This window comes from Gymnoscopelus microlampas, assembly GCF_963454915.1.
Source record: "Gymnoscopelus microlampas genome assembly, chromosome: 3".
Taxonomy (NCBI): Eukaryota; Metazoa; Chordata; class Actinopteri; order Myctophiformes; family Myctophidae; genus Gymnoscopelus; species Gymnoscopelus microlampas.
The window spans coordinates 36,676,371-36,687,999 of NC_139940.1; the positions used below are offsets into that span (position 1 = coordinate 36,676,371).

General features: G+C 46.1%; 1 protein-coding gene across 4 annotated transcripts in view; it reads right to left on the reverse strand.

The window, feature by feature from the left end:
- The window catches only part of vps13b (vacuolar protein sorting 13 homolog B), a 443,292-nt gene that overhangs the window by 98,255 nt on the left and 333,408 nt on the right, over positions 1-11,629 (reverse strand). For all 4 annotated transcript variants that reach the window (XM_084052011.1, XM_084052012.1, XM_084052010.1 and 1 more), the window contains exons 39-41: positions 7,340-7,542; positions 5,743-5,959; positions 2,867-3,051 (exon numbers count right to left, since the gene is read on the reverse strand). In XM_084052011.1, the coding sequence (XP_083908137.1) occupies positions 2,867-3,051; positions 5,743-5,959; positions 7,340-7,542 (605 nt within the window). The remainder of the gene's footprint in view (positions 1-2,866; positions 3,052-5,742; positions 5,960-7,339; positions 7,543-11,629) is intronic.

Consider the following 11,629-nt stretch of genomic DNA (forward strand, 5'->3'; position numbering starts at 1 on the left):
GTGTCTCATAATTACTCCACAATCACTTGCATTCAAATGGCCCCAGATACACAATACTGTATCCAATGGTGTTGACAAAATACACCAGATCAGCTTTCATCAGTGGGCTTAAGCCAAGTAAATATACAATATTAAATACACTTCACATGAACGATAACAACAATGCCCTTGATGAAAACTCTATTTGGAATACACACGGACTGACTCTTTTATAGACAAGCCTGTTGCAAAAATCATACATTTGTACATCACACGAACAAATGGTATGGAATACTGGATTGAACAATGGTTAATGTAGATGCAAGCCAGATTTCTGCTTTTTTAACAGCCGATAGGGATCCCTAATTTTGCAGAACTGTTTAGACAGTTTTTGTAGCTGTATATATATAACAATGATCCCCAAGTATAACCTTGGCTTCATCTGGTCCCCCCCACAGAGAGACCATCCCGTCCCGTCCCATCCTCACATGGAGTTGTTTTTAGTAATAGATGGGCGTTGGGAGCCTCCTCCTTTCATCACCTCCCCCATGGAAGACTCATCACCTGATTCCTTTTAACAGACTTGTCAGAGGAGACACGGCCACGCCAGACGACAAGAGAGGAGAGGATGATGTGGAAACCACATGTTCATCATCCACGGGCGGGCCCCCCCCTCCCCCCGAGTTACCCCTGATTTATACTTGGTTGTGCGCCGTGTCTAGCACCAAAAACAGCCGATCTACAAGCTCGCAACACGTCGCAGCGCAATCCGTTGTGAGCTTGTCGATCTGTTCTTTGCCGTGTGAGACACCAGTGCACCAATAAGTATAAATCAGGCTTTACACTTTTACAAACACACATGCAAGCGTGGCAATTCAAAAACACGCACAAAGATCATCCATCTCATTAATACTGACACGCTGTAGAATACCACTACCGTCTGTGCATAATGCGATATCTGTAGATGTAGTTTGTATGTTTGCGCACATGTGTGTGCATTCCTGCATGGATGTGAGCACTTGCATGTGTGGTGTTGTGGTGGATCCCAGCTCCCTGTCTCTCCTGTCAGAGACAGCACACGGGGGGTTTCACCAGCCCCTGCGTTTCATCAACTCATGAAAAATCAGCCTCTCTCTCTCTCTCCCTCCTGATCGAGAGAAAATGTATTTTCACACGTATCGGCTTACAGAGAGAGGCTCCCGCGAGCGACGCTGAAGACATCACCTCCCTCTGTGTCAATCTCTCATTCCTCCAACCCCCCTCGACCATCTATCCCTGTCCATCTCTCTCTTCCCCTCTCCTCCATTCATTCCTCACACACACACACACACACACACACACACACACACACACACACACACACACACACACACACACACACACACACACACACACACACACACACACACACACACACACACACACACACACACACACACATCCATCAACTCTCTCTCTCTCTTTCTTCATCCCTGTACAGTTCTACTGTAACTCCATACAAAGCCAAATCATCAAGGGGACTTGTTCATTATAGACTTAGCAGCTGTGAGACCCCGGAGTGATGCCAGACATCTGCAGCACCTTGTAACCCCTAAATGTCTCTGCCTGGACACCAAGACAGACAAGACAGACAGACAGACAGACAGACAGACAGACAGACAGACAGACAGACAGACAGACAGACAGGAGGAACGGCCTGAGGTGAAGTGATTGAAGGTATCCAGGACAGCAGCCCAGGGAGGGAGGCTAGGGGGGGTGCAGGAGGACAGTAAAGGAGTAGAGGGGTACAGTAAATGCAGCTTCTGCCTCTGAAGGGGGAGGAATCAGGGGAATAGGGGAAAGACAAGGAGGACAGGAGAGTAGAGTAGAACAAAGGAGGGTGGAGAGGTGGATCCTAGATCGGGAGGTGATGGGGGGCGTAGGCGGACAATCTGGAGAGCGAGGCGGGACATACAGTGGGATTGAAGAAGAGTGATAGGAGAGGAGAAAACGGGACGTCTTGACCCCCCTACCCCTGCTGAGGCCCTGCAGACTGCAGTAGCTGCTGCAGGCTGCCAAAATATAACCTCATCTGGGGGCAGAGACACCTGGCCACTCACGCCGCAGGTTCCCATGATGACTTGTGCAGCTGTCCGAGCATGTATTACATGTTTGAAGGACAGCGGGGGGGGCTCTGTCTTTCAATAACATGGAGCGGTACGGGAGCTCTCGTGAGGATGATTTCAGAGGACGCTGTGGGACGCGGCTGTGGCAAGCGGCCCAACTCGAAGACAGTTTATTTCTCTTTCACTGCAGAGGAGGTGCAGAGGGGAGCGAAGGGGGAGGGGGGGTATGTCTGTGCACTGCAGCTTTCTCTTCTCATCTTACACCATCTCTCTCTCTTTCACCTCCTTCACAGTTGTGGGACTTCTAAGACCACTTTACATCCTCGTATACACGTTCACTATGTATATCCAAAACAAAAAGTTGACCCGACTTTACCACAGAGGCATCAGCTGAACAGATCATGAATCTTCGTTTTTACATTTCTAAGCAGCTGAGGCTCTCATCCAGAGTGACCTATGATGAGTGAGCCGGGACAGATTTAGGGTATTTTACTGAAGGACATTGTGACAGGATGGATGGCTTTGTTTTGCCACTCTTTGAATAGCTGAGGGATCAAACCTGTGATCCTTCTAATCGCCACTAGGGACAGAGGAAGCAAGCACACAAGAGTGCAATGAGTATGCAAATCAACTTTTTAAACTCAGTTCTGCCGGTCTGCACTTCGAATATTACAGTAAATGTTTGCACAGATCTGCATGTGTGTGTGTGTGTGTGTGTGTGTGTGTGTGTGTGTGTGTGTGTGTGTGTGTGTGTGTGTGTGTGCGCGTGTGTCAGTCCATACCTGCAGTGCATCCCCCAGGTCAGCGGTGCTGATCTCGGGGTCCTCTGTAGTGTTGAACGGGACCGGCGTGATTCTGACGAACGTGAGAACACGTGGCTCAGGGTACCTCCACATCATCACACCTGGACTGTCCTCTGTCTCACTGTAGAACACTACTTCATACGAACCCGGCAGCCTCTGGGAGGCTATGGACACAACCAGAGAAAAAGAACAAAAAGAAGAAGAGACAAGATAAAGAAAACATAAGAACCAATCTTGGAAGTTCTGTGGTTTAACATGGCAAAACAATTAATTTCCGTGAACGAAAAAACCCTGATTGCTGCTCATATAAACAAGACAGAGACGAATGCGGCTTCCATGCAATCTGTAGCTATGGATAGCAAGTTACTAGGTGTGAACGAAGCACCAATGATGCTCTAATGTGCTAACATGAGCGTAGCAGCTGAGATAAGCTGTGATTAGTTTAGCAGCATCAGCTGAGCTGTGTTTTGCAGCCTGTGATTAGTCTACGTCTGTGGGGACATACAGATGTCTTCTGTACTTTTATGGGTACAGATATACAATACAGAACAACACTGTTCTACAAGAATGGCCCCTTCGGTGCCTAGCCATGACATTTTTTTTCAACATCTCCAAATAAACATGATTTAAGGTTCCGCACTTTTATTTGCTGCCTTGCACCTACAGTATACAAAAAAGGTCTAATACAGCAGAAGCTGAGACAAAAATCCCAGTTAAAATGGAACTCAATCATATGCCACTTCATTCCGCCTTGGCAAATCGGTCCGCTGTGCCAAAAAGAGGCCATTGTGACTGACATTCAGCCATAGTCTGCAGTGCTGTGAAGCTGTTATGTCTAGTTCTACTGTGGAATCTAACCCTGCAACACAATATCTTGAAGTTTCCGTGCTTTCAGAATGTTTACATGCCTCAGAAGTAGTGGATAAACAAAGCCAGTGAGTAAACATTTTGCCATTGAATAAACAACCATTGATTGAACCAGACCGAGCACCTGCAGACTCTTGTGAGAGGAGGTCCAGCACAGGATCTAAACCTCTGAGTGGTGTTTGACTTTAGCCATGGCTGCTGTTTGGGATTCAAGTCCTTTGGAAAAATGTTTATTTGAAGCACAGAACGGCTGCTTTGCTTTGCTTGGCCCCCGAGGGCTACAAACAACACCAAAGCTCCTCGTTCCACAAAATCATATTTTAAAAGGCTGCACAATTCCACCACGGCTTATTTTCCTTTGAAGTGAAGCGTTAAGCTGGCCACTTGAAGGTGGACACCGTATTGTTGTATCAGTTGCTGAAGCTTTTGTTTGTGAACGGGGCTCGACACAGGAGAACAAGTTGCTTTCATGAGCCCTTTGTTTTCATTGGTGTCAGTTTGAGACTGCTCCTCCAGAGAGAGAGAGAGAGAGAGAGAGAGAGAGAGAGAGAGAGAGAGAGAGAGAGAGAGAGAGAGAGAGAGAGAGAGAATCTTTCCAGCTGTTCCAAAGCACCTCTTCTCCATCTCTTCTTCCCATCCTCTCTCCCTCTTTAACCCTCTCTCCATATCGCACTCCCACCTTTCATCCTTCCATCCATTTCCCAACACCATCTCTCTATCCTTCCTTTCCTCCTTCAGTGCATCCTTCACTACTTATTTCCAAAGTTTTCCCTCCCTAACTTGCTCCGTCCTTCTTTCCTTCACCTTCTTTTCTCCCTCCCTCCGTAGCACTTTTCCTTCCCCACTTTCATCATCCATCTTTCTATTCTCCCTTCATCCATCTCTCTCTCCTTCAGTGTTCGTCAGTGGGCCTCAGAGCTCTGGGTCTGGGTCTAGGTCTGGCCTGGCTGTTGACAGCATGCTGCTGACAGATTGTCCTCTCTGTTCCACTTTACTACTGTACACTGTTCTGTTCTGCAGGCTGCATATTAAATGCATCAAAGACCAAGCAGAACGGTGCAACAAACAAAGACTCCAAACCACAGCTGATCAGGAGCCAGAGAGAAGTTTGATCTGCTGTGTATAACGCAAGAGTGTGTGTGTGTGTGTGTGTGTGTGTGTGTGTGTGTGTGTGTGTGTGTGTGTGTGTGTGTGTGTGCGCGTGCGCTCTCGTGCGAGCGTGTGTGTGTGAGCATGCATGTGTCACAGAGGACAGTGCGCAATAAGCAGAGGGGGGGGAATAAACAGTGTATTACCCGGAGTGGAACCAGGCGGGCATGTCCCCAGAAACTCTTTTCATCTGACTTTGATCTATTCTAGGCCAATGCAAATCTTAAAGTGATATTTCACTTTAGCTAACCTGTTTTTCTTTGGCCCATATATATCATTGACCTGAACTCTTTACATACAATTCATTCAATCACCAGTGCTGACCACTCTGGACACCAAAGGACCAGTAGTTATCAAACAGTTGCTAAATCCTACTTTACAATCCATCTTGTACATGTATGGTGCACACTGGACATACTATTAAATTCAGTGTACTGGATTGTACAAGCCAAGTCATCCTGCCTGTTTACAATCATCCACACTGAGTGCTGGGTAGGAAGAAATCCGGGAATGCCAGGGGACATAGGAGATGCCAACAGCAATTAATTCTGGAGGATGTTTGCTCATGACATGATCCTCCATGCAGGCGTGCATGATGAAAAGTAAATGTTCCATAGAGTTAACTCGTCACTTTAACCACATGAACCCTAGCGTCCCGTTCTGGGCAGCCCAAATACGCGAACATTTGACGGAAATATTTTCAAAAAAGGATATATAGACCCCTGGGGGACTCGTCAAATACGTATATAGGTTTACTGTAAGTGGTTAAATGGAACTAGTTAACTCAAAGTAAAGTCTAACAACATATACCCTCTACACAGGCATGTATTCACATTCACCTGAGTCCTGGATATACTGGAAGAGTCCTGTGCGCAAGTCATCTGAACTGTGCTCTGTCCTTGGTGAGAGGGAATCCGGGGAGGACAATGGCTGTGTGTGGCAGGGTTTATCTTGGGGACAATTGTCGGTCGACACCCCTGTCTGGAGCAGGAGGTAGGCCTGAAGGTGTTCTTCCACCAACTTTAGGCAGTTGAGATGCTCCTGGCCCCAAAAGACCTGGGAAAACGGAGGAAGTTATGACGGGGAGGATGGCACAGTGAGGGGCAGATATGTATAAATATACATATATTTACAGAGGGAGAGAGAGACAGTGACAGAGTGAGATAAAAAAAAGTGAGGAATAGATAGATGGATGGAGGACAAGGGTGAAAAGGGTGGAAGAGATGAAAAACAAAGTCAGCCAGTGAAACAGAGACAGGTAGACAGTCAACTGACGTTCTGTTCCAAAACAGGAAGCCGGGCGGTCAGGGGTTACCCTTAACCTCCTCACTAACACTAACCATACACGAGCTAACATCCTCCACACTAACCGGCGGTATTCCCCTTCGCCTCTCTCCATCAAAGCAAAGCCCTGCCTCGGGTTTGGCCTGACGACCAGGAATCTCTGAGTCAAAAACACTTCACACATGGAGCTGCCTGCCTGCGCGCCCGCCACTCACTGCAGCTCGCAAGGGGCGGATTATGACTAAACTCTCAAAACAGGAAAATTTGGGGATTTCTCAGGTTTTGGAAAGAGGCAAAAGAGAGCGAGAGAGAAGGAAGGAATCGGAAGGAATTCCGGTGGTTTTTGTGCAGGACTTGATTAAAACACCACAAACGGCAATATTTACAAAGGGAAATGTACGATTATGTATTAAGTGTTGAGTTGCGAGTGATCTTTCTGTTAATGGGCACGCAATAAAGGCATTATGGCTGAAGGGGGGGGGGTTCCCCTGGCCTGAAGTAATGTGGAATACTGGACCAGTAATGATACCCTTAGTTAGAGTCACATCGAAAAAGGGGACTTTTCAGTTTGCGTATTATGTAACATACCACCTCTCAGGGAAACAGGCACACACAACATACCCCCCCCCCCCCCAACGTACTAAAAATAGTCTGATATTATTCCATCACTTAACCAACATAGATGACTCAAGGTTATATGGGAACTGAAGCCTTTAAATCTTACTGTCATCACTTAAATGGCACAGAGAATTGAGACCATGGTAGAAGTGAGTTGGAGGTGAGGATGTGAGTGGACTAGTGCTGAGTGTTTGCTGGGCTGTGGTGGAGGGTGTGAGCTAATGAATACTGTAGAGAAAATGATCATTGAAAACCAAATGAAAGATTGAGCACACACTCAAGATTTGGGTTGAAAAGAGTAAAAGTATAGTTGTTGAACTTTGTGATCGAGGGTGTGTGTGTTAATTTAACACGCCGGCCTGTACTGTGCAGGCACAGTAGTAAGGGCAATGAGGCTGTGATGAATATAATGTAATGCAAGATACAGGTCAACTTATGCCATCCCACATGAACATTTTGTGTTCAAAAAACAAAATCAAATATGACCCATTCATTCTCAAAACAATGCCACCCTTCACATGTGAGGATTCGAACCTGCAGGAGGCCTCCCTTCAGGTCCAGCAGTAGTTTGGCAGGACCGGGCTCAGGTCCAGGGCTGCCACTGTGCCGACACCAGCGCGCCTCCAGGGCGGCGCTACAGGAGAAAGGGCCCAGCAGCAGTCGATTCCGCTCCTTTAGGCCTGTTCTCACAGACACATTCTGCAGCTCCAGCATCACCGAGGCAGCCTGGGCTGGATCTAGAAGACAGACAGACAGACAGACAGACAGACAGACAGACAGACAGACAGACAGACAGACAGACAGACAGACAGACAGACAGACAGACAGACAGCGAAAGAGACAGAGAAACAGAGACAGATTGATTGATCAATTGATTGATTGTTTGACTGATTGATTGAATGTTTTTATTTACAAAAATACATATACACCTTGTACACATCTGTCCAAAGGATAGAACGCAAATACGCTTGAGAGCTTATTTCCATTGTAGTCCATTTCAGTGCAAATGTGAGTGTGTGTGTGTGTGTGTGTGTGTGTGTGTGTGTGTGTGTGTGTGTGTGTGTGTGTGTGTGTGTGTGTGTGTGTGTGTGTGTGTGTGTGCGCGCGCGCGTTTGCGTGTGTGTGTGTGAGAGAGATGTGAATGTGAGAGAGAGATCACTCTGTGAGTGATGTGTAATAGGTCTGGGGGGTGGATGTAGAAAGGACATAATAATAATATCACGTATCATCTAAAGTGAAGGAGAAAAAGAGAAAAAAGAGAGAATGAAAGCAAGAAAGCGGTTCCAGTGACGTGTGCAGCCTAGACTGGGTGTAGGAGGATAGAAAAGGAGTAATGAGTGATGCATGCAGTCTAGAACCGGGGGTCAATAAGACTCAGACGTGTGGGCAGTAGTTTGACTTGGAAAAAACGAGTTGGAATTAAAACTAGCAAAGTGATGGCGAAGTTCTGAGAAAACAACATCTTCAAAGAACAATCAAGTAATATTTAACCATTTTAATTTTATATGATTAGAAGGATTAATGGATCTGAATTTCAACAAAAACATATTGGTCGGTAACACACCATTGGTTGCGCTCCCAAATCCAGTGTGCCGCACGCTATCCGCTGTGTTTTGAACTAAACTAACACAATCTGGCTTCCAAACATCAAGGCAGCGCAAAATACAAACACATCAGTCGCATCACTGGCCTTCCAAAACATGTGCTCATCCAATGTTTAGAAACCAGGAATGCTCCCTGAAAACAGGTGAGGGTGATTCTGGAACAATACACCCCCTGTAACAATTATTGTATATATGAACCTGTTTTTTCCTCTACTTTCAGCGCTTTTTAAAAACTGCGGATTGGGAAGCTAAATGGGTTGCAGGCCTACAATTTCTGGTGGGTCCCCGCATGTCAAGGGTACTAGCAAGTTTTTCGAGATTTTTTTTCTTCTTTCAAATTTGGTTCCCAGAATGAAAGCATAATGAAAGCCGCACCATATCTGTGCCAGAGAAGGACACAATGGTGGGGAGGCAGGGATTGTCTCTGAAAATTAAGAGAACCACAGCCATCCCCGGCTCAGTCAACTTACAGACAAGCAGAACAGACTGTCCTCTCCCGAGTATGTGTCCCTGAGAGAGACATGTGCTGTGGTCCCAGTTGCACACCATAGTCAAAATACTGCAGTGGCCTGATGGTTCCATATTACCAGATTGAAGCCCTCTCAGTTCAGCTGCCCTCTACTCTCTTCTACCCATCCATCATGGCCTCCCTTCGTGGGAGTTCAGTTCCGGTCAGCAAAGGCTGTGGCAGCCACTGACCCTCTGTAAAAACAGTCTATGAACCCCGATCTGTACCTTCATGACAGACAGAGAAACACAAGCTTTCACAGATGAAAGCAAGACAAACAGTAAAACAGGGAGAGAGGTAGTGTATATCTGCCTTTAGCTCTAATGGGAACCAGAAACAGCATAGATGGGTGACTGAGTAAGACATGGAGGAACATTAGCAGCACCACAACTAAACAAGGACAACATTCCCCCCTCTTCCTTTCCCTTGTAACAGAGACGTGTCCCTGCGGCCACAGACCGTCCTGGACTACGGTGGCCCAATGGACCCATAAATCACCAGACTTGAAACCCCCCTGAGCTTCTTGTTGACATGGGAGTGCTGTTCTGATCGGCTCCAGCAGTAGCAGCAGCCCATTTGGAAGCCTGAGCCTGGGATGACTAATAATGATGCCCTGAGAAGAAGCACTTTAACGGATCCTTTTATCTCCACACAACTGCTCCCAGGCTGCCTGGCTGCAGGTCTGGGAACAGCAACAACAAGCTGCAGGTCCACACAGAGCCCTGAGCTTGTTTTGGTCCCTAACTGTTTACAATAACCATGAAACACAGAGTCTGTGTTGACACTGTGGGTTTGATCATAGGGAGTAGGGGAAGAAAGGGGGAGAGGGGTTAGACAGGGAGAAGGTGGAGGGCTTGAGGAAGAGGTAGGAATGAAGAGATGGGAAGGCATGGAGTGATGGAGAGACAACTGAATACAGACAGACATTTAAACAGTCAAGATATATAGACAGCTATATAGATAGATACATACATCAATACTGTAGATAGATACATAGATAGATAGATAAACAGACAGACAGACATGGTATAAAGAAGACAATATGACAGACAACAGTGGTCAGATGTTTCCTGGCTCTGTGGACAGTCTGAGCAATATCTTATTCAACTCTGGAACCCAATAACACAACAGGAGTCTTCCAGTGAATCGAGGCTTTTCTTGTATAAATCTATCTAAGAGGAAATATTACGCTGCGATGACTCATCTCCCTTAGGGCCAACGTGGTTGATACAAGCTGGCAATTTACCTGCTCAGATTTTCTGCTCTTGCAATACAGAGAGATTAGTTCTGAACTGCAGACACTGGGTTTGTTTTCATGAGAGAGATTTACTAGACAGAAACAGGGAACTCCCCAACCGGTCTGTTAAATAGAGGCACTCATACATAGACGTAGTATACACACACGGACTCTCTCACACAGACACACAAACATGCACGGAAGTATTCTCACACACACACACACACACACACACACACACACACACACACACACACACACACACACACACACACACACACACACACACACACACACACACACACACACACACACACACACACACACACACACACACACAAAAGCACGCACGCACAAACACAGTAGGTATCAAAGCATTCTCCCTCCCCGTGCGTCATTTATGGCCCAGCTGACCGCAGCATCCATGTTAAACCCAGCTGCAGCAGCCGACACACTCTTAATAATGACACTAATTGGGAGTGGTTTTAATGAGGGGGGATTCCCTCTCTTTCTTCCTCCCTCCGTAGGTCCCTCTACCCTGGCTGAACACTACAGAAAGAGAGAGAGGGAGGGAAAGCTGGTAACATCACTTCTCCTACTCTCAGTCAGTTTCTTTTCACGCTCGTTTCCTCGCTCCATCCATATTTTGGTCCAAGCCATCATGAGCGTTATATTACTTTCCTCCAGTGGTGTGTCAGGTGACCTGGGATGACCTGCCACCGGGAAGAGGGCAGAGAGGGAGTGTGTGATGATATCAACACAATATCAATGTTATGATATGATATGAGACCAGATATAATCAGGGATATTAGTTACAGTATCATAATATCAGGATATGGCTTGCATTTAGTTTTTTTTACCGGATTACAGTAAACTGATTACATTTTCAGATCTTATTAGACTGTTAGTGAAATGAACAATGAATGCTTCTACAATATGTGCAGTCATAATATCCACATTACCATTGATCTAATAAAATATTTTGAAAGCACAAATAGTCATCCCCAACATATCATCACATTTATCGATATCAAGTTATCCGGTCAAACATATTGTGATATACTGTAGGCCGTCTGTGTTACCACAGGAGACTATAGGGGTTTGAATCCTGGTGAATTTCCTCACCGTCAGTTTAAAAAAAAGCAGCTGTCGACAACTATAGGGGTTAGCAGCGACAGGGACTGTCTCGACTAAATTGTGAGAAAAAGGGAAAGATTTTGATTTTGATATCTGATTTTGCCAGTAAACGTAACCCTGGTGAGTGAGAAAAACAGAAACAGAAAATGAGAGATACAGATCAAGTCAGTGAGCGAGAGAGAGAGAGAGAGAGAGAGAGAGAGAGAGAGAGAGAGAGAGAGAGACTGTTTGTGCTGTAGTGTTGTTAGGGCTGGTTCAGTGTTATGGCTTGATAAGAAGAGGAAAATACAGAAACAGCAGCTAATTACAGAAGGATTTAGACCTCAGACATGGTTTGG